General features: G+C 48.2%; 1 protein-coding gene across 2 annotated transcripts; it reads right to left on the bottom strand.

The window, feature by feature from the left end:
- Nucleotides 1-27,223, bottom strand: Gk5 (glycerol kinase 5). 2 transcript variants are annotated; one of them, XM_042665711.1, is made up of 16 exons: nucleotides 27,013-27,222; nucleotides 19,824-19,917; nucleotides 19,458-19,533; nucleotides 17,979-18,072; nucleotides 16,233-16,364; nucleotides 14,446-14,521; nucleotides 12,400-12,461; nucleotides 12,160-12,233; nucleotides 11,929-11,989; nucleotides 11,260-11,386; nucleotides 8,374-8,478; nucleotides 6,138-6,232; nucleotides 5,113-5,216; nucleotides 4,084-4,143; nucleotides 3,172-3,305; nucleotides 1-814 (listed from the first exon to the last, which is right to left on the bottom strand). In XM_042665711.1, the coding sequence occupies exons 1-16, from the start codon at nucleotides 27,157-27,159 to the stop codon at nucleotides 666-668; spliced, it is 1,590 nt and encodes a 529-aa protein (XP_042521645.1). In that variant the 5' UTR covers nucleotides 27,160-27,222; the 3' UTR covers nucleotides 1-665. The 2 variants fall into 2 exon arrangements, with proteins under 2 accessions (XP_042521645.1, XP_042521646.1); XM_042665712.1 differs by lacking the exon at nucleotides 8,374-8,478 and having other exon boundaries at nucleotides 27,013-27,223.

Raw genomic sequence — 27,223 nt, 5'->3', positions numbered from 1 at the left:
TAGTAACAAAACTACAATGAACTACAATTAGGTTCTCAGTGTTTTTCAACATATAACAAATGCTTAGATTTGAGCTGCAAGAGTCAGAATTAAGGCAGTATCTTTATGCTCACGAAAAGCAAGCACTGGCTATCAAATAAGCTTATCTGGCATCTACTGGATCATTTTTGGATGGGACATAGAAACATGGCTTTACACATACTAATAATTTAAAATTATACATTTTTCTCACTTATCTTGTCTTTTTAGTTATATGGATTTCCAATAGCCCACTTAAAGAATTCAAGGAATACTTTTTGCATCATTTCAGAACAAAATGTAACCAGTGCTTGACCCAGAACACTTATGCTCTCAGAGGGATTAGCCTACACAAAACCAGAGGAGGACTCACACTGTGAAAATACAGTTGGAAATGGCTGATGGTCCTTTGGGGTAGGCTAGAAAACAGAAGACAAAATCTTGAGGTATTCTGCCTTATAATTTCATCAAGATTTGGGTTTAAAAAGAGATGGGTTTTTGTTGTTGGTAACTGTTTAAGAGTAGGCTGTGAAGCCCATTTTAAATGTGGTCCTCCATTGGTGGGGTGGGAATCCCTGAGCGGTGGTGGCTCATTGGCTTATCAGCCCGTCCATCATCCATCCTTATCCCTCCTGGGGCACTGAGCACTACATGTTGGTATACCAGTTCATGGAGCGCTTCACGGCCTTCACCCAGTTTTCCATGTGCAGTGCATACTCTTGACATTTCTTCTGTGGCCTGAAAACCATCTCACTTTTTCTCAGCTTTTGCAGTTCCTCCTTGTCATTCCAAAACCCTGAGTACAAAAAGATGAGTCTCAGGTCTTGAAGGCAAAGAGTCCGTAAAATTTATTCAAAAACCTCCATGAGCTGTGCCAAGAACAAATCCTGTTCTGAGACACAAACCGCAGAGATTGTGTTGCTTCTGAATTGTGCTGGGTTGGAATAAACACCAGGATTCTAAAATTTGGTTTCTAACTTTTAGTTTTTGTGGATTTATTTTATGTGTGTCAGTACCACAGCCTGAGCTCAGGGCTCTTCCCACTTGCTTGGCCCTTAATCATATGAGTCATGCCTCCAGCCTGGCTTTTTGTTGGTTATTTGGAAATGGGGTCTTGCAGAATTTTTTGCCTGACTTCAAATCAAACTTTTCCACATCTCAGCCTCCCAAGTAGCTAGGATTACAGGCGTGAGCCACCAGTCCCTGGAACCAGCTGTGCTTTCTGCTAGTCATTTGGAGATGGGTCTTACACGGTTTTCTGCTTGGGCTGGCTTGAAACTCCATCTTCCAGGTTTCAGCCTACTGAGTAGCTAGGATAATGACATGAGTCACTGGTGCCTGGCTTTACTTTTATACTAGAGGGAAATGGCGCCATCTTTTTTTTTTTTTGGTCAGTCATGGGAGTTGAACTCTGGGCCTGGGCACCAACCCTGAGCTCTTCAGCTCAAAGCTAGCACTCTACCGCTTGAGCCACAGTGCCACTTCTGGGTTTTTTTTGAGTGGTTAATGGAGATAAGAGTCTCACGGGGACTTTCCTGCCCAATCTGGCCTTGAACCTCGATCTTCAGATCTCAGCCTCCCGAGTAGCTAGGATTACAGGCGTGAGCCACTGGCACCTAGCTGGCACATCATAAAGCAATTACATCTGCCATTTAATTTCATGACTTGCTATTTAAGAAAATTCAGGAACCAGGAAGTAGCATTTTTTTTCTTATTTATCTTTGTGCCAGTATCAGGCTTGAAATCAGGGCCTAGATACTGTTCTATAGATTTTTACCTCAAGGAAGGCACTCTACCACTTGAGCCAGGGCTCCACTATTGACTTTTTGGTAGTTAACTGGAGATAAAGAGTCTCACACACCTTTCTTCCCAGGCTGGCTTTATACTAGTATCCTCTCAGTATCTTGAGTAGCGAGGATGCATTTTCGTATTTGTGGTACTGGGGATCTGCATGTATTAGGCAGGCATCCTACCACAGAGCCACATCCCCAGGTACATTTTCTTTTTTCTGGTTGGTCGTGGGGCTTGAACTCTGGGCCTTTGTACTGTCCCTCGGCTCTTCAGCTCAAGGCGAGTGCTCTACCATTTGAGCCACACCTGAGAGGCTCTAGGTTTTGCTGGTTAATTGGAGATGGCTGACTTCAAACTGCAATCCTCAGATCTCAGCCTCTGAGCAGCTAAAATCAGGGAACCAGTCAACCATGCCTAGCTTGAAAATTAATTTTTTTTAATCTTAACTCCTGGAATTTATTTATGATTCACCTTACTAAATGTGTATAGGAACCAGTTTCAAAGCAAATTTAGGAAATCCAGAAGAAATACACAGTGCCCTTTTCTCTCAGGTCTATTATCCCTTTCACTACTGGACAACTGCTGTCTCTCTTAAGAAACCTCTAGCATTTCTTCAGTACCACTGTATTCCCAGGTTTATCATGCAAATCTATCCTTTTACATGTCTAATCCCACTCAGGTGAGGAAAAACAGCTTTTAACTGTTCATTCCAGCAGTGACTGTCGCATAATAGCTGCTCAACAAATGTGGATAAACAAATGAGCGTTTTCCAAAGCCAACAATGAGCCTACTGACCATTTTCTCTTCTTTACCACACAGCTCCACTCCTCTGAGCGACTGATCCTTCCACCAGACGTTTCAACTTCAGCGCCTCCATGTCTGCTTCATTTCTACACCGCCTCATTTTAGCAAGAATTCCAACTCCCAAGTCCATGTAACCAGAAACCCCATTCCTCAATATCTGATTACCCATCAACCCTCAGGAGATACTGGAAGACAGGAGCTGCCTTCAGCAAAAATCCTGTTAGGTTGCTCCTGAGTTACTAGGATTGCAGGCATTTTCAACGTATTATTAAATAATTCCTTTCTTCCACAGTGTGTACCCAGCAATTGGACCAACCACACTGTTGCTAGAATGGAATGCTCTCAGGTCCAGCTTCTTGCTGAAGGCAGGAAGTAGAGCTGGGAAAGGTATCCCTAGCTCTACCGGCAGCAGAGGCCAGAGGGGACCTGGCAATCAACACACCGCCAAGTATGGACCTTGGTGGCTCTGACCCTCTCCGTAATTTTCTGAGTGGAGAGGACAGACGCAATCATGCAGTTTGCAAGAGTTCTCACTTATATGAAATCGCCCACACCTACCCACAGCGAGGCCAGCCAAAGAAGCTGCACCTAGGCAGGACATATCGAAGTCAGTGGGTCTGTCGATATTCTCATTGATCAGGTCTGATGTCATCTGCATGACAAATCCGTTCTTACAAACGCCTCCATCCGCCCTGTGGGGAGCAGGTGTGTGGGTAAGTGACTACCGCTGAAGTACCGCTTTCCCCTGCTGCTGCTTGGTCTTTGGTAGATTTAATTCCTTTCCATGCTGAGGACTGAGCCCAAGGCTTGCAGCGTGCCAAGCACAAGGGCCTACCCACTGGGCCATCCCTCCCCTCAATCCAACTGAATTTTTTGTTTTTGTACCAAACTGGGGGTTGAACTCAGAGCCTGGGCACAGTCCCTGAGCTTTTGGGCTCAAGGCTAGTGCTCTACCACTTGAGCCACTTCCAGATTTTTGGCGGTTAACTGGAGCTTAGAGTTGCATAAACTTTCCTGCCTGGGATGGCTTTGAACCATGACCCTCAGATCGCAACCTCATGAGTAGCTGGGGTTACAGGTGAGAGCCCAGCCCAGCCTTTTTAATCTCCCAAACCATATCCTTTAGCACTGACCTGGGGGCCAGGTGCTATTGGGTGATAACCAAACATGTTTTTCCCTTGTTTTGGCCATCACTTTTCCCAAATGATCTATCTTACTGGGGACTAGTTCATATTCTATTTGCGGTGGGGGTGGGGGGTTGCAGTAGGGCAAGTGTTTGCATGCGCGTGGTTGAGATGTACCCTCTGCAGTGAAGGGGGTACGTGAACACGCGTGATCACATGCACGCGTCTGGAGGGCACGAGTGCACGAGGCGGTATGCCTGTGAGGGAGGCATGCACACGTGGGGGGAGACGCGTGCACGTGGGGGAGGGGCATGCCCGCGCAGTGACAGGGGCACACATACAGTACCGGATGGTGGTGACCGGGATGTCGATCTCCTTCTGCATCAGCTCGTACAGCTGCTTGTTTCTGGTTAGGAACCGGGTAGGAGAGAGCGAGGCGGAGGTTGAGGTGCGGGATTATCATGAGCCAGTGAACCCCCCCTCCCCCAAGCAGAGAGCACACACTGAAGGTATAAAACCAGCATGCTGGGGGGGTGGGGGAGGCTGGGGCGCTGCAGGGGGGACCAGGGAGAATCTGTGACAGACCTTCACCTGCACGCATGGAAATACAAAACTAAAATCTGAACTGGGAAGGTGGCTCAGTGGTAGAGCGCTTGCCTGGCATGCATGAGGCCCTGGGTTTGATACTTCAGCACCACATAAGCAGAAAAAAAGCCGGAAGTGGCACTGTGGCTCAAGTGTAGAGCGCTAGCCTTGAGCTGAAGAGCTCCCAGGCCCAGAGTTCAAGTCCCACGATCAACCAAAAAAAAATTAAAAAATAAAATCTACATTGTTTTGTATGCGCCTTGAACTCAGGGCCTGGGTGATATCCCTGAGCTTTTCTGCTCAGCACTAGCATTCTACAGCTTGAGCCATAGAACCAATCCTGGCCTTCTCTGAGTGGCTTATTGGAAATAAGCATCTCATGGACTTTCCTGCCTGGGGTGACTTCCAACAGCGATCCTCAGATCTCAGCCTCCTCAACAGCTGAGATTACAGGTATGAGCCACCAGTGCCAGCCAGAGTTTGGTTTGCTCTCTGCAATCTGGGGACAGAAATGGAGTATCTCTAGTGTGCCAAGCACAAGCTCTCTCCTTGAACTATGGCCCTGAATATTTTCACAAATCACTCAATATTCAGACAACCAAATCTAAGTGACACAGTCCTGTGAAATAGGACAGCAATGCAAAATGCCTTAGCATGTGTGTGTGTACTGATGTGCTGTGTGTACTGAACTGAATGTATAAATAATTTAGTTGCTACTAAGACATTTTCGATGTGGAAGCAAGTGGACAGCAGCATGGGCAGGGGGTGTGTTCAGGCAGGAACTGCTTACCTGTATGCTATGGACTCCAGAATGGCACGGACAAGATGGTACTTGCTGGTAGAAGGCTTCAGGCCCATGAAGGCTGCACATGCACAGGGGTCGTTTAAGGGAGCCTAGAGGAGAGGCGAAAGCAGCTCATTAAAGCTCCGTGACAGCAGCAGAGGAGGACTGAAGAATACAACAATGGGCTCAGAAGCTGACCCATAGTAAAACAATCTTAAAACAAGATTGCAGACTACAGATTTTGCTAAGCAGGAGGTGGTGACTCTCGGTTGGCTCTCCAATCATAGATCCCAGGTTTTGCTCTGCAAACCACAGACGCTGCTGGAGCAAAGCACTGTTGTCACGGCAGGATGGCCTGGCCCAGGCCCAGCCTCCAGTGCTGCTCTCACTGGCCCTGGAGCTCGGCCAGTGTACTTTGTCAGTGGGTTTCCTTGAGAAGTTAAGGCTACTAGACTTCACGGTGCTACCCCACATTAGTATTACTCAAGGCTGTCACAGTACCTTGAAAGGCATTATTCAATACTGGGACCAGGGCCAGGAATGTGGCTCAGTGGTAGAGTGCTTGCCTAGCATGCATGAAGCCCTCGGTTCGATTCCTCAATACCACATAAACAGAAAAAGCCGGAAATGGGACTGTAGTTCAAGTGGTAGAGTGCTAGCCTTGAGCAAAAGAAGCTCAGGGACAGTGTTCAGGCCCTGAGTTCAGTCCCTAGGACTGGCAAAAAAAAGAAAAAAGAAAAACAAAACCTGGGACCATCAACTTTTTTTTCCCTTGGTTCTGGAGCTTGAATTCAGGGCCTAGGCACTGTCCCTAGGCTTCTTTTGCTCAAAGCTGTTGTACCACTTGAGCCCCAGATCCACTTCTGGCTTTTTTAATAGTGAAGATTAAGAATCACAGAGACTTTTCTGTTCCAGGCTGGCTTTGAACTGTGATCCTCAGCTCTCAGCTTCCTGAGCAGCTAGGATGACAGGCGTGAGCCACCAGCGCCCAGCCACCAACCAACCTTAAAAACAACAACAACAAAAAATACCTGTAATCCACTAAAGGAAGGGACAAAATAAACTCCTTCTGAATCTTCCAAACTTTTGGCCATTTTTTCCGTTTCAGCAGCATCTGTGAAAAGATCTGCAAAAACAAACACACAAACCACCACAAAACCCTAAAACAAAACCAAGGGTTGGGAGGGACAAAGGGAATGAACGTTACAGCTAGTATGTACTGCACGTGTGCCTTATGCACTGGCTGTCACCGCTCTAAGGGACCACACGGGGTCACTGGCCTGCTCGGAGATCTCACACTGGCAGGGACAGTGAAGGCCCGGTACATGCGCACCTCATGCAGCGGGCTTTCCTTGTGTGTTCAGTCAAGTCTGGACTACTTAAAGAATCAGTTCCAAGCCAGGTGCTGGTGGCTCACCCCTGTCATCCCAGCTACTCAGGAGGCTGAGATCTGAGGATAGAGGTTCAAAGCCAGCCCAGGCAGAAAAGTTCCCGTGAGACTCCTATCTCCAATGAAACCACTAAAAAAATTTAGAAGTGGAGTTGTGGCTCAAGTGGTAGAACACCAACCTTGAGCAAAAGAGTTCAGGGACAGTGCCCAGGCCCTGAGTTCAAGCCCCACAACTGACCAGGAAAAAAAAAAAAAAAAAGAATTGATTCTAGCTGGGTCCTGGTATTTCTATAATTGTTGCTACTCAGTCAGGAGGCTGAGATCTGAGGTTTGAGGTTCAAGGTCAGCAGGACAAGGAAAGCTTGTGAGACTCCTATCTCTGATTAGCTACCAAAAAGCTGCAAGGAGAGCTGTGGCTTAAGTGGTAGAGTGCCAGCTTTGAGTGGAAATGCTAAGGGACAGTGCTTGGGACCTGAGTTCAAGCTCTCCTACTGGCACCAAACTGACAAATAAACAAATCCTTTCCTCTGATAAGGGAACCTTTGTCTCTAGGGAGGGTACCTAGAGAAAACATCAACAGGAATTATGGGTAACTCCAAGTGTGTACTCACACACAAGTCTCTGAGGACTGGGTGGAGCTGGAGAGGTGACGTGTAGCAGTTAAAACTGGTGCTGCTGGGGCTGGGAAGTTGGCTCAGTGGTAGAGCGCTTGCCTTGCATGCCTGAGGCCCTGGGTTCGATTCCTCAGCACCACATAAGCAAAAAGAAAAAACCCGGAAGTGGCGCTGTGGCTCAAGTGGTAGAGCGCTAGCCTTGAGCTGAAGAGCTGTGGGACAGCGCCCAGGCCCAGAGTTCAGGCCCCACGACCGGACCCAAAAAAAAAAAAAAAACTGGTGCTGCTAAGGAGATGATGTGTGAGATTTGGCAGCTGGACGATAGCAGAGGTGAGATCCTTCCAAGTCCCTCAGCCAGGTCCTGCTGCTTCCTGTTCCGGCCTCTGCCCCTCTACCAGCTGCCTCCATCTCCCCCGAACCTTCTCTCTTGCCCCCCCACCCCACCTCTCTCCTTTCCTCAGGGTTCAGCTGACATGACACTCAAGACTAAACCTCATCCTTCCTTTGTAAGTCAGTTAGGAATTCTGCTGGTTACCTCCTCTACTTCCTCCTCCTCCTCCTCCTCCTCCTCCTCCTCCACTTCCTCCTCCTCCTCCTGTACTTCTCCTCCTCCTGTACTTCCTCCTCCTCTTCTTCGTCTCCCCCCATCAGTTGTAGGGCTTGGACTTGGGGCTGGGCGCTGTCCCTGAGCTCTTTCACTCAAGGCAAGAGCTCTATCACTTTGATCCACAGCACTACTCCCAGTTTCCTAGTTTACTGGAGACAAGAGAATCACAGACTTTCCTGCCTGGGCTGGCTTTGAACCGTGATCCTCAGATCTCAGCCTCCTGAGTAGCTAGGATGACAGGCACAAGCTATCAGGGCTGGCCTCCATTTCTTTTTCTAAGAGGAGGTATTGCTGTTTGCCAAGATGACAGTCAGTCGTGAGTGGCTCAAACCTTTTATACTTTGTTTTATTACATGCTTTTTAAAAAAAATTCTCATCTTTTATTTGAAGAATCCATTCAATGTATACTGATGTACAATAATGTGACATATGAGTTCTTTTTGTTTTGTTTTTGTTTGGTTTGGGTAGCACCTAGGTTTGAACTCAGGGTCTTGAGACCCATCCCTACAGATAACCCTGAACCAGTTACAAGACCCGCCCTATTGGGGGCCCCTGCTCCTAATGAGCAGCTCCGCCCTTACCGATGGGCCCGCCTCCAGCCCCTCCAGTTGAATGCTTAAGTGTGGCCTGTGAAAGTCACTTAAGGGAGGACTTACCTAACTTCTGAGCCCACAGTATGGCGGTGCCCGTGTCCCCCGCATTGCCTTCGGCTAAGCACACAACTTCTTGTCCAATCTTCCACCCAACCAATGGATAAAAGCCTTAGAATGCAAGCAAACAGTGTTCGTCAGAAATACATGTCTCACAATTGTGTATGACACAATTACTTGATCATATACAAAAAATAAATCGCAAAGTACCTATGAGATCAGAATACCGGAGTTCGAATCCTAGACCTCTTAACATTATAAGCAATGATCTTTTCTTTTTGGTAGCAATGGAATTTGAATTTAGTCTCTCCAATACTTAGTCCTTGTTGCTTTAGGTATTTGTGTTTATGTGCCAGTCCTGGGGCTTGAACTTGGGGACTGGGGGCTGTCCCTGAGCTTCTGTGCTCTAGGCTAGCACTCTACCACTTGAGCCACAGCTCTAATTTTGGCTATTTTTTTTTTGTCGGTCATGAGGCTTGAACTCTGGGCCTGGGCGCCATCCCTCAGCTCTTCAGCTCAAGGCTAGTGCTCTACCATTTGAGCCACAGCACCACTTCCCGTTTTCTGGGTGGTTTATTGGAGATCAAGTCTCACAGACTTTCCTACCGGGGCTGGCTTTGAACCACTATCCTCAGATCTCAGCCTCCAAAGTAGCTAGAATTATAGGTATGAGCCACCAGGACCGGCACCCGGCTAATTTCGGCTCTTTTAGGTATTTTTTGGATAAAGTACTGGGGGTTTTTGCTCAGGATTACAATTGGATTACCATGCTCCCAGGCAGTTGGGATTAGCAGCATGTAATATCATCTCAGGCTTATTGAGTGGGGCCTGGCTAGCTTTTTTCCTGGGCTGGCCTCCATCCTGATCCTCCCAAGTAGTTGAGATTACAGGTGAGAGCCATCATGCCCAGCCACCAGCTCTGACTCCTAAGCTCTTAGCTTCCATTTCCTCCTCTAGGAAACAGCCTACCAAGAGCAGCTGTGGGAACAGGCTGAGGCAGCACAGGAAGAGAACTCCGCACAGGGCCCAGCTTAAAAAGAAGCAATAAATATCACTTAGTGAGCTGCTCAGTGGTACGGAGGCTCAAGCCCAGGGCCTCCACACATTAGGCCAATGGTCTGCTACTGAGCTCCATCCCCGCCCTGAACATCAGTATAAGTAGGACGCATCAAGGTCTCTATAGACTCGTGGCAGCAGGTATTCTGAAGAACTGAGGTTACCCTGACATTGGCTCCCTAGAGAACTGTGTCATCTTGTTTATCTTGCTTCCAAACTCCTCAGCAGAAATGCCCATAAAACAGTGAGCAGTGTGTTCTAACTTCCATTTTCCCAACAACTGGAAGAAAGGAAAAAACAACAAAACAAAAAACTTAAAACCGGCTGGACACAGCGGCTTGTACCTAGCTACTAGGGAGGCAGGAGGCGGACGACGGGGAAGGTCACGGTTTGAGGCCAGTCTGGACAGAAAAGCCCCTAAGACTTCCTTCTCCGAGGAGGAAGCTGGGTGTGGTGGTGCATGCCTGTAATCCCAGGGAGCTTGGGAAGTGTAAAGTAGGTGGGTTGTGGCTTGAGCATCCACCCAGGTAGGAAGTTAGACGACATCTCAAATATAACCAGCGAAAAACAAGGTTGGAGGCTCAACAGTATCATGTCTGCCAAGCAAGGGCCCTGTCCTGAGGTCAAAACATCAGTCAGGCTGTAAAAACAAAAATAATAGAAAGAATTTAAAACACTAGGACCCATCATGTTCCCACGACTCAGTTCCACAAGGGGGTCTCCAATAGAGACAGTAAATCTTAGCAGTTGTCATTAAGACCCTAAAAACGATTCGGCTTACTAGTTGACTATCCTAGCTACTGGAGAGGTTGAGTGAGAGCTGAAGATTATGCTGCAAATTCAGCCTAGATAGACAACTCTAAGAGACTTATCTCCAATTAATGGGCAAAATACACAACGGGAGGTGTGTCTCAAGTGGTAGAGTGTCAGTCATGAGTAAGAAAGCCAGGCGAGAGCAAGAGGCTCTGAGTTCAGCCCTAGTACTAGCATAAAAAAACAAAGGGAAAAGAGAAAGAGAAAGGCGGAGGGGGGGGAGGGGACTTTACTTCCTAGTTTAAATTGCTCTGTGGCTACCTATGGCTACAGGTCATGTCTACTTTTTGTGTCTCAGTGCCAGATAGACGAAAGAAAAAGAAAAAATAAAGGAAATGAAAAGGGTTAGGAAAGGGGAAAAATTAAGGCTTGAACACGTCTCAGTGATAAAGTATTTGTCTATTATGTGCAAGGCCCTGGATTCCATCCCTAGCACTACAAAAACAAACAAAAAAACCCAACATGTTATACAGATAAATATCTGGGAAGCTAATAAAAATACCCTAATCCTTCTGATTTTTTTCTATCTTTGTTTCCTCTGTGTGTGTGTGTGTGTGTGTGTGTGTGTGTGTGTGTGTGTGTGTGTGTGTGTGTGCGTGGGCGCGCGCGCGCATGTGCCTGTGCATACCAGTTTTGGGGCTTGAACTCAGGGCTTGGGCGCTATCTCTGACCATTTCAGCTCAAAGCTAGCACTCTACCACTTGAGCCACAGTTCCACTTCAGCTTTTTTGGTGGTTCATTGGTGGCAACAGTCTCACAGACTTTCCTGCCTGGGCTGGCTGGCTTTGAACTGAGAGCCTCAGATCTCAGCCTTCTGAGTGGTTAGGATGACAGGAATGAGCCACTGGCACATGGCTTCCTTTCAGTGCTGTTAATCTGACCCTTTTAATGTAAAGGAAGAAAGTGGAAAACGTCTCTAAGAATAGGATGAGAACATGAAATGGGGACATGTCGTCAGGAAATGGCGCGCAGAGGCAGACAGGGAAGAGCGGCATTTTACGTAGCAACAAGTCACCGCCTCACCTCCCAGCGTGTGCTGCGGGCGGTTTCCAGTGTTGATGTCCAAGAACGTCCCCGTGCCCATGGTGAGCTTCACGTCCCCTCGGTGGAAACAGCACTCCCCGAACATGGCCGCCTGCTGGTCGCCCACCTGCAGAGTGCTCTCGTGAAGCCAGCACCCAGACAGTCCCTCCCTCCCTGCCCACCCGTTCCCTGGCCTGTGGCTTCCCTTTGTTTGGGGCTTTGGAGACTGGGTCTCAGGATGGAGTCTGGGTTGACCTCAAGAACATCATCCTCCTGCCTCAGTCTTCCAAGAGCTGGGATTACAGGCATTTGCTACCATGCCAAGCCTTGCATAGAGTGTGTGTGTGCGTGTGCGTGTATGTGTGTGCGTGTGTGTGTGTGTGTGTGTGTGTGTGTGTGTAGGTTGAAATGGTTCTGAAGAGTTGTGGTAGAAGATTGGCCAGATGGTATTTCTGGTTATGTCCAGGATCCCTAAATAAGGGAGGGAAAATGCTATGGGATTCAATTTCTTTCCTTTAACAAATGCCGGGGATTGTGCCCAGACCAGCGCCTACCATGTAGCTATACTCTTCAATTCTGGTCTGCCGAGTACTTCTTGCTCCTCTGAAAGCTAGTCCCTATTGTTCAGTGTTTGTGATGCCCAAGGAGACCCTCAAGCCTTCTACGTACCAAGGCAGTTATTGGGATGGGAACACCAAAGATCTCTTCATCCACGGATCCAAATTGGTAGCTTCAAGGAAGATGGACTGAAGAGTTAGTGTATAGCTCTGGAGGATTCAATCCAAACCTCAGCCCTCCCACTTTCTCAGATGAAGCACACGCAAGCACCCGCCCACCCTCACCCCACTGCTCGAGGAAGGGCGGGGCATGTTTTCTGGGCTGTGTAATATTCCTTTTTACCTGGTGTCCTTCACGGGGGGCAGGACAGAGAGCGGGATGGAGGTCATGAAGGTGATGAGCCCGCTCCAACACATCTGAGCAAGAAAACACAGCACGAGGCCGCTCAGGCCCACCACCCACACCTCGACGCGCCTCCACACGTCGCCGGGAGCAGCCGACGCCCGCGAGGCTGGGCAACTAGAAAACGACCAATGCCAAGCACAGAACCCGAGCTGAGCTATAGGAAAAAGCAATCTTTACCTTAAATGGGTCAAAACATCCCGTGGTGCTAGCATTGGAGACATCTGTGGCATAGACCGAACCTGAATTTACAGGGAAACGGTGCCTTTGTCATTATAAATACGCACTTATTATCATAACGCATTTGTTGTTATAAATTGATAGACCCTCAGTTTTTTTCTTTTGCTAGTACGTACCAGGTTTGAACGCATTCAGTATGTCCACTCCTGGTGGATGCTCTGCTCCCTGAGCCGTGCCTCTACCAGCCAGCCAAGCTTTTTGGTAGTTATTTTAATTTTTTAATTTTTTTTTTTTTGGGTCCGGTCGTGGGGCCTGAACTCTGGGCCTGGGCACAGTCCCTCAGCTCTTCAGCTCAAGGCTAGCGCTCTACCACTTGAGCCACAGCGCCACTTCCGGCTTTTTTCTTTTTTTGCTTATGTGGTACTGAGGAATCGAACCCAGGGCCTCGAGCATGCAAGACAAGCGCTCTACCACTGAGCCACCTTCCCAGCCCCGGTAGTTATTTTAATGATGGAGTCCAGCACACTTTACTGCTTGGGCTGACCTTGAACCTCAATCCTCCAGATCTCAGCCTCCTGAGTAGCTTAGGATCACAAGTATGAGCCACCAGAGACTAGCTTTATCCTCCAAATCATTCTGTACGCTATCTCTAGGGAAATTTCCCACTTAATCTTTTTTTTTTTTTTTTTTTGGTCTGTCATGGGGCTTGAACTCTGGGCCTGGGCACTGTCCCTCAGCTCTTCAGCTCAAGGCTAGCGCTCTACCACTTGAGCCACAGCACCACTTTCGGTTTTCTAATGGCTTATTGGAGATAAGAGTCTCACGACTTTCCTGCCCGGGCTGGTTTTGAACCGTGATCCTCAGATATCAGCCCTCTGAGTAGCTAGGATTACAGGTGTGAGCCACTGGCACCCGGCCCACTTAATCTTTATGAACGGTTATACTGTACAAAAAGCATTTTCAATACAGTAGGTATATATCACTAATCTTGGATCTGTTCCTGAATTCAAATAGCAAGAATTTCCCTTTGTTGGGGCTGGGAAGGTGGCTCAGTGGTAGAGCGCTTGCCTTGCATGCCTGAGGCCCTGGGTTCGATTCCTCAGCACCACATAAGCAAAAAGAAAAAAGCCGGAAGTGGTGCCGTGGCTCAAGTGGTAGAGCGCTAGCCTTGAGCTGAAGAACTGAGGGACAGCGCCCAGGCCCAGAGTTCAGGCCCCACAACCGGACCCAAAAAAAAAAAAGAATTTCCCTTTGTTTACAAAAAAAGAGATTTCAGAAGTGGTGCTGTAGCTCAAGTGGTAGAGCACTTGCCTTGAGCTGAAGAGCTGAGGGACAGCGCCCAGGCCCAGAGTTCAAGCCCCACGACCAACAAAAAATAAATAAATAAACAAAAAAAGAGATTTCAGTAGTTCATAAAGAACATTATATTCTCCTCCCCACCCCACCTGTCAAAAAAAAAAAAGCATCTTCATAGATGTGAGTTCGGAGCCCCAGTTTAAAATGAAGAAAGAGGCCATTGCTGAGTTAACTCCACGCACAGTGAGAACCAGTCTCTGTGCAGATGCTCTACCACTCAGATCACACACTAGCCCTTTCCGCTTTATTTTTGCAGTAAGGTCTTAGGCTTTTTACCCTGGACTGGCCTTGGACCACAATCCTCCTATTTACATTCTCATGTAGCCGGGAAAAGAGCTGAGCATCACCACACCTGGCTTGTTGGATGAGATGGGTTCTCCCCTAGCTTTTTTCCCAGGCTGGCCTTGAACACTGATCCATCCGCTCTCTGCCTCCCAGGCAGCTAGGATTACAACACTGTTGGCTGGTCTTAGATTTCTGAGCTTCCATCATAATTTTAAGACCATCCTCCGCTCAGCACAAACTGAAATCCTTCTCCCCTTACTGACGCATGCGGTTACTAGGTCCCAAAGGGCAGTGTGACCCGGGGAACAGGAAAGAAAAAGGGGCTGATCGGAAACCTCTTGAGTCGTCTCTTCCAGTCGTTTCATTAGAGATCCGTGGAGAAGACCACCGTGAAGGTCACCTCACCTTTTGTGAGCTTGTGCAACAACCAGGTGTCGATGGTCCCGAAGCAACAGTTGTCTTCCTCCACCGCCTTCTGCACCTTCAGAACAGGACAGCACGACGGGAGCTCGCGGCCACCTCAGAACTGAAGTGCCAGAGCCTGTGCCCGCCACAGCCTTGCTTGTAAGAGTACAGAGTATAGTCTAAAAGAGGTTAAGCATGGGGCTGGGAGGGTGGCTCAGTGGTAGAGCGCTTGCCTTGCATGCCTGAAGCCCTGGGTTCAATTCCTTAGTACCACATAAGCAGAAAAATCTAGAAGTAGTGCTGTGGCTTAAGTGGTAGAGCGCTACCCTTGAGTTGAAAAGCTGAGGGACAGCGCCCAGGCCCTGAGTTCAGGCCCCATAACAGGCAAAAAAAAACAGCATAAGAGATGAGATTTAGGGGTATGGCTTTGCCTCTGTGGTCCTTCTAAAAACCTTAATTTTACACTAAGCATGTTTAATTTTGGTTTTTGTTTTGTGCCGGTCTTGGGGCTTAAACTCAGGGCCTGGGTCCTGTCCTAAGCTTTTTTGCTCAAGGCTAGCGCTCTACCACTTAAGCCATAGATCCAATTCTGGCTTTTTTTTTTGGAGGGGGGGGAGTGGCTTAATTGGAAATAATCTCATGGACTTTCCTGGCTGGTGTGGCTTTGAACTGTGATCCTCGTATGTCAGCCTCCTGAGTGGCTAGGATTACAGGTGTGAGATACCAGCAGCGCCCAGCTATCTTACATGCATGTTTTACTATGTGATTAAAAAAAATAGGAGGCTGGAGTCCGCTGGTGGCTCACCTCCCTGTAATCCTAGCTACTAAGGAGGCTGACATCTGAGGATTGAGGTTCAAAGCCAGTCCAGGCAGGAAAAGTCCATGAGACTCTTATTTCTAATTAACCAACCAGAAAAGCAGAAGTGGTGCTGTGGCTCAAGTGGTAGAGCGCTCCCTTGAGCTGAAGAGCTGAAGGACAGAGCTCAGGTCAGTCCCACAATTGACAAAAAAAAAAAAAAGAAAGGTTTGTTATTTTGCTTTTTGTACTACTGTAAATAAATGTTTGAACACTGGCAAAAGCAAACTTTTTGGATGTTTTGAAAAAAAGTCTCACTATGTAACCCAGGCTGGACCTGAACTCTTGACCCTCCTCTTTGAGCCTTCAAAGACTTGGATTATAGACATGAGCTACCACACAAGTGCATTTATCAGACACTTATAGACAAGTGTACCCAACTGCAGGAGAGACAATTCTTCTCTATTACATGTGGCAGCCCCAGTGTGAGACCACAATGGAAACGATCAAAACCATACAACGTTTGTTCTCTGACTATAAAGAAATGAGACTGAAAGTAAGCAATAGCAAGGCACTAGCGCTCACACCTATAATCCCGGCTACTCAGGAGGCTGAGTTCTAAGGGTTGAAGTTCAAAGCCAGGCCGGGTAAGAAAGAAAGTCCACGGGACTCTTATCTCTTAATTAACCAGCAAAAAAAGTTGGAAATGAAGCTGCGGCTTAAGTGGCAGAGCGCCGGCCACAAACGAGAGCTTAATGAGTTTTCTTAGAGCTTCCTTTCTCTCTTCAAAGTAGGAGCACCAGGTCCTGAGTTCAAGTCCTGGTATCGGCACAAAAAGCAGAAAGGTTTAATTAAAAAGCATGCAAGCAAGGAAGATCCTGGACTTCCACTCCACCCATGCAGGGCACATCCCTTTCCTCACGAGTTGAGTTCTGAGTTTCTCTCCACCTCCAGCCCTGAGCTGCCTCTAACTCTACCACCCGCTGCTCACCTCTGGTACATTTTGCAAAACCCACATCAGTCGTGGACAGGCTTGCTGGGTGGTAAAGACAAAGCGGCTCATGGTTAACATTCGCTGACTTCTGCTGACCAAGTGAAGCAGTCGGCAGGAGTTTTGCAATAGCTGTGAGACACATGGACAGAGGGACACACATACAACCAATTGTAAGGAAAAGGCGTTTGCTGGTATTGGGTATCTCTTGACTTATTCCTCAAAGCGAAGCCAGTGAGGGACAGGTCATTTCGTGGTTTAGTGCTGTTGTCAACACGATCCCCACACTTCAGAACATCAAAAACAGCAGTGCCATTCCAGATAGACAGTCTATTCTAACAACAAACGTAACCCGTCAATTGTGAACTCCTTTGTGAGTACCCAAGGCTTAGTGCTATGAATTAAAAAAAAAAAAAAACTCTTTTTCAACTGGGTATGGTAACATATGTTTGTAGTACCAACTCCTCAGGAGGCTGAGGGAGGAAGATCATCTGAGCCCAAGAGTTCAGGCCAGCTTGGGCAACACAGCCTGTCTCAAATATAAAATAAGCAGGCCAGATATCGGTGGCTCACATCTGTCATCCTTGCTACTCAGGAGGCTGAGATCTGAGGATGGCAGTTCGATACCAGCCCAGACAGGAAAGTCCTTGAGACTCTTATCTCTAATTCACCAACAGAAAACCAGAAATGGTGTTGTGGCTCAAAAGTGGGAGAGTGCTAAGCCTTGAGCAAAAGAGCTAAGGGGAGGGACTAGGAAGGTGGCTCAGTGGTAGAGCTCTTGCCTTGCATGCATGAGGCCCTGGGTTCGATTCCTCAGCACCACATAAGCAAAAAGAAAAAAGCCGGAAGTGGCGCTGTGGCTCAAGTGGTAGAGCGCTAGCCTTGAGCTGAAGAGCTGAGGGACAGCGCCCAGCCCCAGAGTTCAGGCCCCATGACTGGTGGACCCAAAAGAAAAAGAGCTAAGGGACAGTACCCAGTTCAAGCCCCATGACTGATATCAAAGAAACAAATAAATAATAGAGCCACAGACATGGTAGAACATGCCTGCCAGGAGGTGATGTCAGGATGATCACAAATTCCATAAGAAAATAAATAAAAAGAGAACACTTAAAACTGTATTATTCTCTTCTACCTACTTTTCTTTGGTGAGTGCCAGAACTGGGGCTGGAACTCAGAGCCTGGGCACTGTCCCTGAGCCTCTCTGCTCAAAGCTAGCGCTCTACTGCTTCTGGTTTTTTGCTGGTTAATTGGTGATTATCGTCTCATGGACTTTCCTGCCCGGGCTGGTTTTGAATCACGATCTTCAGATCTCAGCCTCCTGAGTAGCTAGGATTATAGGCGTGAGCCACCGTCGTGGTGTGGATCTGGGAAACTGTCTCACTGGTGTGCAGTGACACCTCACTCAGAAGTGACACAGGGCTGCTGTCCCTGTGCTCCTATTATGCTCATCGTCTGATAGCCTACTATGAGCCGGGTGTAAGGTGATGTGCATGTGGCATGCCAGTGGCAGTGGTGGTGTCTTCCCCATAGAAGATGGGGCCCCTCTCCCTCCTCTAGGGAAGACAATGGTGGTCACCCACACCTCTTCCACACCTCCTGAGGTTCGGGGCTAAGTACTGAGCTGCCACACATATTTTTGAGTGGCTCGTACTATATTTCACCATTTGGAGATTTTGTGCTTGCGTGTTCTAGCCTTAAGTGTCCTAAAACTAGGGAATCATTCCATTAAGATAAAGTCGGGGTTACCTTCATTAGAAGAGAATTATTCAAAGATTTGACGGACTCAGATGCTCTGGTGTCTTGCCAACTGATGAAGTTGTGAAAGGGAACCCCCGTTTTCCTAGAGAAGATGACCCAGAAGCACATTAGGAGAGGTGGCGCACTGGGCACGTGCCCCGAGGAATACAAAGCTGGAACATCGCGCATGACCTCATCACGTGGGCCTTCCAGAAGGACCTGTCTTGTGGTTCGGTAAGCTGAACCCTCGTGACAACTACCTGATGTATTCTGGGAGGTTTCATGTCAGATTCTATCCAGGCGGCTATTCCACTCGAAACACGACAACCTGCACACTTTCAAAACCAAAACAAAATTACTGGAAAGGTGCCAGGCGTGGTGCTGCCTGCCTGGAATCCCGCACTCAGGAGGCTGAGGCAGGAGGATCACAAGTGCAAGGCCAGCTAGACCTTATCACCCAACAACAAAACAACACTTAAAAAGCCAGTGCTCCTATTGTTATATGCATCCTGCTTGACACAAATAGAATAGACCTGGGACCTCATCTGTCATCTTCATGCTGGCTTAGTCTAGAGAAACTTCTCTAGGAAAGATCTAAGCCAAAACCACAATAAATATAAAGAGTCAAGAAATGCAGGAAAAAAAAATATTTTTTTTTTTTTTGTCAGTCACAAGGCCTGAACTCGGCCTGGGCACTGTCTCTGAGCTCTTCAGCTCAAGGCAAGTACGCTACCACTTGAGCCACAGCACCACTTCTGGCTTTTTCTGCTTATGTGATGTTGAGGAATCGAACCCAGGGTCTCACTCTACCACTGAGCCACATTCCCAGCCCAAAAAATAAAATCTTTTTTTAACGTATCTTGCCCATTAACCAGTGGTATGCACTAATCCTTTTCTCCTCCCTCTCTCCTTGTCTGCAGTTTGGGGAAATGCTGGCAGCCTTCTGATCAGCCTTCAGATCTTATTGTTCTGACTCTAGAAGTAAGGGATGGTTCCAGAGTCAAAGAACAGTAGGAGGGTGGCTCTCGCCTATAATCCTGGCTACTCACAAGGCTAAGATCTGAGAAGAGGAGTTCAAAGCCAGCCTGCCCAGGAAAAGTCTGTGAGACTCTTTAATTAACCACCAAAAAGTGGGAAATGGAGCTGTACCTCAAAGGGTAGAATGCTAGGTTTGAGTAAAAAAGCTCAAGGAAACTGGGTGCCAGTGCTCACATCTGTAATCCTAGCCACTCAGGAGGCTGAGATCTGAAGATCGCAGCTCAAAAGCCAGCCCAGACAGGGAAGGCTATGAGACTCCCATCTCCAATAAACCACCAGAAAACCAGAAGTGACGCTATGGCTCAAGTGGTAGAGGGCTTGCTTCAAGCTGAAGAGCTGAGAGACAGTGCCCAGGCCCAGAGTTCAGGCCCCAGGACAAACGCAGACTTCACATCTATAAAGCTGGCCAAGGGTTTTCTATGAGGAAATGCCTTCCCACCAAGGACTCACTTATTCCACGTGATAAACGTGGCTCTCTGCGTGGATATGCCAAGACCAGCGATGTCACTCATCTGGGCTCCAGCAGCTATGAGAAGAAAGAGAAAGAACACTTCAAAGCTGAGCTAGTGAACAACGCATTACTCAGATGATTTCTGGCAGGTTTTCATTTTTGCTTTCAGTCATGGGGCTTGAACTCTGGGCCTGGGCTCTGTCCCTCAGCTCTACCAGCTCAAGGCCAGCGCTCTACCACTTGAGCCACAACAGTGCCACTTCCATTTTTTTCTACTTGTGTGGTGTCAAGGAATCGAACCCAGGGCTTCATGCATGCTAGGTAAGCGCTCTACCACTAAGCCACCTGCCCAGCCCTCTGCTTACCTTTGACAGCATCTTTAATCACAGCCACAAACTGAGCCCAGAGAACTTCAGGGTTAATCTCCACCCAGCCAGGCTTAGGATAAAGAGTCTCCACCTATTTAGCAAACAAGAATGAGTAAAAAGACCACAGCTCGGTCACATCTGCGGCTTAACACTACTGGTGAAAATCATCCACAGAGTGATTCTGCTCTCTGATTTTTACTGTTAACATTGAGAGGGCTGGAAAGCACATCAGCCCCTGGAGTCAACCCCAGACCCTTCCACACCAGGGGAAAAAAAAAAATTAGATATAGATCACAAAGGGCCGCACGTCAACCCCAACAGAGCAGGGCTTGGAACTTTTCTACCTTTATTTTTCAGGTTCTCTACAATGAAAATGTTTGTAGGGAGGAGAGAGACTTTGAGAAATTAAAACTAGACTAGGAAAGGGAGTCCCTTGCTTGCAAGTGTGAACTGCGGACAAAAGACAAGGGGGCAGGGCTGGGAAGGTGGCTCAGTGGTAGAGCGCACCTCGCATGCATGAGGGCCTGGGTTCGATTCCTCAGCACCACAGAAGCAGAAAAAGCTGGAAGTGGAGCTGTGGCTCAAGTGGTAGAGTGCTTGCCTTGAGCTGAAGAGCTGAGGGACAGCGCCCAGGCCCAGAGTTCAAGCCCCACAACTGACCAAAAAAAAAAAGGACAGTCTGTCTGGTGGACTCCTCAAAGTACATGGGTGCGGGGACACCGAGGAAGATGTCATCTCCAGTACACCACACCACGCATGCCTGCCTCACGCACCGCTCACATTCAGAACAGCAGTTCCAGTCTACCGGATTCTGACTTTGTTCCTCTTTGTTCCCGTGCCTTTAAGAGGGATTTCGTTTTTGGTTGTTATTTTTTCTTAAATGTGTTTCTTTTAATGATATCTTGGAATGTGTATCATTTAAGCCATTATAAAAGTAAGGGGCCACACATCATGGTGGTGCACAAGTAATCCCAGTTACCTGGGAGGCAGAGAGAGAAGGATATTGGTTGGAGGCCAGTCCAGAAAAAAATAGTGAGAGCTTATCTCAAAAAGCAAGTTTGCCTGTAATCCTAGCTTGTTGGGAGGCAGAGGTTGGTGGACTGTCACCTAAAGCCAAGTCCTGCACAAAAACATGAAATTACATCTGCAAAAGAAAAAAGCAAGCGGGGCTGGGAATGTGGCTCAGTGTGGAGTGCTTGCCTAGCACACACAAAGCCCTGGGTTCAATTCCTCAGTACCTCATAAACAGAAAAAGCTGGAAGTGGTGCTGTGGCTCAAGTGGTAGAGCGCTAGCTTTTGAGCACAGAGAGGCTCAAGGACAGAGCCCAGGCCCTAAGTTCAAGCCCCGGGACCAGCAAAAGAAAAAGAAAAAAAAAGAACTGACTCAAGTGGCAGAGCTTGTTTAACAAGCTTTGAGTTCAAAACCCCAATATTGCAAAGCAAACAAACACCCAAGAAACCAGACTCACCATAAAGTTAAAGGGAGCTCGGGTTTTGGTGTGTAGTTTCTGTGAGTTTTAGCACAAGTGTGGGAGTAACTCAAAACTTCCCTCGAGCCACGCTTGTAGTTGCACCTTCCACTAACCCAGCTCCCAGTAACCACGCATCTGTTCCCCAGGTGGTACTCTCTCTTCTCTTCCATATCACCTAAGAGCTGGGCGGGGCAGCACACCCCTGTAATCCCAGCACTGGGGAGGCTGAGACAGAACTGTCTAGCCCTCCTCAGCCATAGAGAGCCTGTCTCAAGAACACAAAAGCGGTTACGTCAGTGTGGTGATTCAGCCGACAGCCTGTGGACTGGTTCTACCTGTGCCAAGGTCCCATTCATCTCACTTCTGTGTGGGAGTCTACGGACACTGCACGGTACTGATTTAATGGGAAGGCAGTGCAAACACGGGGACAGTGAAGTCAGTGTTGATTTCACAAGAAGGGTATGGCCCAACTGTGTGTGTGTGCGCGCACACACACACACACACCAACACTGCAGCTTGAACTCTACATCCGGGTCTATCCTGTCACAAGCCAAATGACTTCAAGAGTCCCTATCCTGAGATTCTCTTTCCCACTTTTTTTTTTTCCCCCAAGTGATTTATTTGGCAATATAAATTGAATCCTATTCTGTGAACCTGGGATTTGTTTTCATTTTGAGACAAAACAAAACAAATCTTACTATATACATTAGGATGGCCTTGAACTCCATTCTTGCAGCAGCGGAGTTCTGGGATTACAGGAATACACCCCTGTGCTCAGCTAGGTTTGTCTTCCATCGTAGCTCGAGTCTATGACAGAACCTCTCAGGTGCTAAGCTAAATTCCTAACTCTTTTAATCAACTGCAAATCATTTATTTGTAATTTGCTAAAACCAAAGGAGACCAACCCGAGAAACTCAAGCCATCTTTATTGTTTTCCTGTTGGCACTGCCAGGGATGGAACCCAGGGCTTCACACACGGCTAGGCAAGTACTTGACCACTGAGCTACACAGCCAGCCCCAATGAGAAATCAGAGAAACAAAATTTTTTTAAAGTCTTTTTGTTTTGTTTTGTGTCATGGGCCTGAACTCTGGGCTTCAGTGCTGTCCCTCAGCTCTTCAGCTCAAGCCTAGCGCTCTACACAAGCCACAGCACCACTTCCGGCTTTTTCTGCTTAGGTGGTGCTTAGGAATTGAACCCAGGGCCTCATGCATGGGAGGTAAGAACTCTACCACTCAGCCACTTTCCCAGACAGCCCCAAAATTTTAAAAATCTATAATTAAAGTACATTTCGGGGAGAGGGGAATGATACAGAATAATAAAACGCTTTATTTTATGAGACAATATATTAAAATTACTCTAGGGAACTGCTACAAAAGTTTCTAAATATGTAGTTTTATTTATCTCCACCCAGCACTGCAGAGCCACATTCTGAAGCACTAGATCCTTATTCTATCAGACACTTCACCCTAGGAAAATGGAGTTTTTGTATTTTTCATTTATTCACATTATTTTCCAAATGTCTCCACATTTACTTTTTTAAAAATTTATTTTATTTTTTTGGTGCCAGTCCTGGGGTTTGAACTCAGGGCCTGTGTACTGTCCCTGAGTTTCTTTACTCAAGGCTAGTGCTCTACTACTTGAGCCACAGTTCCACTTCTGGCTTTTTGGTGGTTAAATGGAAATGAGTCTCACAAATTTTGCTGCCTGGGCTGGCAATCCTCAGATGTCAGCCTCCTGAGTAGCTAGGATGACATGTGCCAGCCACTGTGCCCAGCTACCTTAGAGGCATGTTACTTTTATGATTTAAAAAGAAAGCTTGGGGCTGGTAGCTCACACCCATAATCCTAGCTACTCAGCATGAGATTTGAGGATCATGGTTCTAAGTATCTACAATTAATCGCAGAAAAAACTGGAAGTGGGGCTCTGGCTCAAGTGGCAGAGTGCTAGCCTTGAACAAAAGAAGCTCAAGGATAGTGCCTGGCCCTGAGTTCAAGCCCCAGGACTGGTGAAAAATAAATAAAGGCATACAGCAGGGGTGGTGATGTTTAAAGGTCTTAGCAATCAATCACTTGTTCAACATAAGCCAGACACACACGCTTCTCCTTGGCTACCTGTACCCAGACCCTGTATGCTCCTTGAACGATGTTATTAATATTCACATGGCACCAACTAGAGCATGACTAGACCATCTTGGCTTCCTGCCCCGCACCACAATCTTGATTCACCTTTGAGATTTTTTTTTTTTTTCCAGCCCTGGTCATGGGGTTTGAACTCTGGGCCTGGGCACTGTCCCTGAGCTCTTCAGCTCAAAGCAAGTGCTCTACCATTTGAGCCACAGTGCCACTTCCATCTTTCTGGTAGTTCACTGGAGATAAGAGTCTCAAGGACTATCCTGCCTGGGCTGGCTTTGAACCATAATCCTCAGATCTCAGCCTCCTGAGTAGCTAGGCCTTTAAAAACAAAACAAAACACAAAATACTGGGGTTTGAATTTAGAGGTCTTTTTGCTCCCTAAATAGGTACTATACCAACTTGAGCCTCATCCCATCCATTCTGCCTTCTTAAAATTAGTATGTCAAAATAAAACAAAGCGTTTTCATTCTGACATTGACATACATCCATACTTTAAAGGTACTTTAATCATGGGCTGGGAAGGTGGCTCAGTGGTAGAGCGCTTGCCTTGCATGCCTGAGGCCCTGGGTTCGATTCCTCAGCACCACATAAGCAAAAAGAAAAAAGCTGGAAGTGGCACTGTGGCTCAAGTGGTAGAGTGCTAGCTTTGAGCTGAAGACCTGAGGGACAGTGCCCAGGCCCAGAGTTCAGGCCAGACGACCGGACCAAAAGAAAAAATAAATAAATAAAGGTACTTTAATCAAAAATCTTCCTTGAGAGTGTGGCTTTGTAATAGAGCTTGCATGAAGCCCTGGGTTTGATTTCTCAGTAGCACATACACAGAAAAAGTCAGTAGTGCTGTGGCTCAAGTGGTAGGGTGCTAGCCTTGGGCAAAAGAGGTTTAAGGACTGGGCAAAAAAAAACAAAAACAAAAAACAAAAAAACCTTTGTTCTGACTACTATCTTTGAGATAGGTCTGCTGTTTGTGCCTAAGCTGGCCTGGCTCAAGACTGGTATGACAGGTATGTGGCACTATGTCCAGCTTTTAGAGGTTGAGATGGTGCCTCATAAACTATTAAACTGTGATCCTCTGGATCTCAGTCTCCCAAGTAGCTAAAAGGCCAAACCACTGTGTAGCAGCACTTAACATTTCTAAAGAAACAAAAATATAACAACTAATGATTTGCCCCAAATGACACAGCAACTATACAAATGTATTTTCTAACCATTTCTTGTTTTGGCTCCAAATATCCGTTCTGGTTTTTTTTTTTTTTTTAAAGTGACTGCTTCAACAAAAGTGCTCTGTGTCTACAATCACAAAGGAGACTGGCAAAAGTACCCTGTGCTTGTAACAGACGAGGCAGAAGACAAGGGGTCACTGAGGACAGTATCTGTCTCTTTTCAGGTGGTCGTTAGCCGTGTTTCCCACACACCGCCACCAGGAAAGGAAGCCTGAGCCCCCGTGGGGGCTCACCCCGTATCCTCTCCTGAATCAAAGTCTGCCTTATCCTCAAAACAAAGGCTGGGCCAGCCCCTGGGCAATTACAGAGACAAACTCACGGAGTGGGAAGAAGGGTGGAAGAAGGGTGGATCTCCCGTGGCAGGTGGCCACTGTTGTAAGGAGCAGTGTAGACTTAGGGAACCAACGGTTCCTGTGCTTAACACAGACAGTACAGAAAGATGCCGGTGTCCGGGGCTGGGAGGTGGCTCAGTGTAGAGCGCTCGCCTAGCATGCATGAAGCCCTGGGTTCCATTCCTCAGTACCACAGACACAGAAAAAGGCAGAAGTGGCACTGTGGCTCAAGTGGTGGAGTGCTAGCCTTTGCAGCTCAGGGACAGTGCCCAGGCCCTGAGTTCAAGCCCCAGGACAGGCAAAAACAAAGAAAAGAAAAGAAATATGCCGGCGTTGCAACAGTAAATAAGGAGGTATAGCTGAGGAGCCAGGGTGCACAGGGATCTGGGTTTGAGGGCCACACCATAAAACCAAAACAAATATAAAAGAGGCAAACAAAGAAAAAGAGCTGGGCAAGATGACTCACACCTGTAACTCCAGCTACTCAGGAAACAGAGATTAGGACAACTGAAGTTCAAATTTAGCTCACCCCCCCCCCCCCCTAAATATTAGTGAGAGCCTATCTCAAAAAGAAGCTGACATGTAAAATCAAGCAAGAGGCTTAGGAAGAAGGCTGGAAGTATAAGGAAAGCACAAGAGTAAGGAACCCTATGAGAAAAATACCTAAGGCCAAAAGGACTCCGGTGTGGCTCAGGAGTAGAGCACCTGACTAGGCCCTGAGTCAATTCTTCCTCCAGTAAAAGTAGTCACTAAAGGCGTCACAGCTCATCAACATTCTTTCTTTCCTTCTTCCCACCCCCCCTCCACCCCCCGGCCAGTTCTAGACCTTGAATTCAAGGCCTGGGCACTCTCCCTGAGCTTCTTTTGTGCAGTTAGTGCTCTCCCACTTGAGTCACAGCACCACTTCTTGCTTTTGTGCTGGTTAATTGGAGATAAGAGTCTCATGGGTATTAGTAGCTCACAACTATAAGCCTAGCTTCCCAGGAGGCTAAGATCTGAGGATTGCAATTTGAAGCCAGACCAGGCAGGAAAGTCTGTGAGACTCTTACCTCCAATTAATCAAGAAAAAGCCAGGAGTGGTGCTGAGGCTCAAATGGCAGTGCTGGCCTTGAGCAAAAAGGAGTTCGAGGACAGTGCCCAGGTCCTGAGTTCAAGTCTCAGGACTGGCAATACACACATGCATATACACATACAGACGTACATATACTGTCTATGGACTTTCCTGCCTGGGCTGGCTCTGAACCTTGATCCTCAGGCCTCAGCTAGGATGACAGGTGTGAACCTGGCAAGCCCCTCACCCATACCATCAACAATTCAAGGCTTTGCTAACCACCACCACCCAATGACTTGGGAGGTTTCTCAAACCATGGAAGAATAATTTCATGAAATCTCAAAGACAGAAAGAAAAGAAACGAACTTTCCAAACTTATCTACCACCTCCCACAGCCAGGGCAACCAAGTGCTCACGCAGGGGCAGCGCTTGCGGGGGAAAGCGGAGACAGAGACCACAGATCTCTACTCTGCCCAGTTCTCAAAGAGGGAAGGGTCAGGGGTCGACCGAGGAGGGGCAGGAAAAAGGAAGCAAATCTCAAGGCTCGGACCCCTACAGCCCACCCAGGCCCCTGCACCCCCTGACCCCTGCAGCCCACCCGGGCCCCTGCACCCCCTGACCCCTGCACCCCCTGACCCCTGTACCGCACCCAGGCCCCTGCATCCCCTGACCCCTGCACCCCCTGACCTCTGCACCCCCTGACCCCTGCACCCCACCCAGGCCCCTGCACCCCCTGACCCCTGCAGCCCACCCGGGCCCCTGCACCCTCTGACCCCTGCACCCCACCAGGGCCCCTGCACCCCCTGACCCCTGCACCCCCTGACCCCTGCAGCCCACCCGGGCCCCTGCACCCCCTGACCCCTGCACCCCTCCCCGACCCCCGCGCCCGGGGCCCGCGTGCTGCAGGCGGCCGCGCGTCCGGGCCGGGCGGGGCCGATCCCCCCTCGCGCCCCGCGCCCGCCGCCGCTTCCCGGTCACCTTCCCCGCGCTGGAGCCGCGAACCCGCGCCGTCCGGTCGTAGACGTGGCAGCGGATCACGGTGCTGCCCACGTCCAGCCCCAGCACGAAGCGGGCGTCCGCCGGCTCCGCGCGCCGCTGCCCCGGGCCGCACGGCTGCGTCGACATCGTGACCCCGAACGCGCGCCAACAGCAGCAGCGCCGCCGCCGCCGCCGCCGCCGCCGCCGCCGC

This window comes from Dipodomys spectabilis, unplaced genomic scaffold (assembly GCF_019054845.1).
Source record: "Dipodomys spectabilis isolate Male_0828 unplaced genomic scaffold, ASM1905484v1 ptg000342l, whole genome shotgun sequence".
NCBI lineage: Eukaryota > Metazoa > Chordata > Mammalia > Rodentia > Heteromyidae > Dipodomys > Dipodomys spectabilis.
The sequence above is the reverse complement of the archived record's forward strand: the minus strand, read 5'-3'. Positions and strand labels throughout refer to the sequence as shown.

Coding starts and splice junctions, on each gene's coding strand:
- Gk5 (XM_042665711.1), bottom strand. CDS start 27,159: ATGTCGACGCAGCCGTGCGGCCCGGGGCAGCGGCGCGCGGAGCCGGCG. Junction 3,306..4,083: donor ATCCCGGTCACCACCATCCG/GTACTGTATGTG, acceptor TGCTCCCCACAG/GGCGGATGGAGGCGTTTGTA. Junction 815..3,171: donor TTTGGCTGGCCTCGCTGTGG/GTAGGTGTGGGC, acceptor TTTTGTACTCAG/GGTTTTGGAATGACAAGGAG.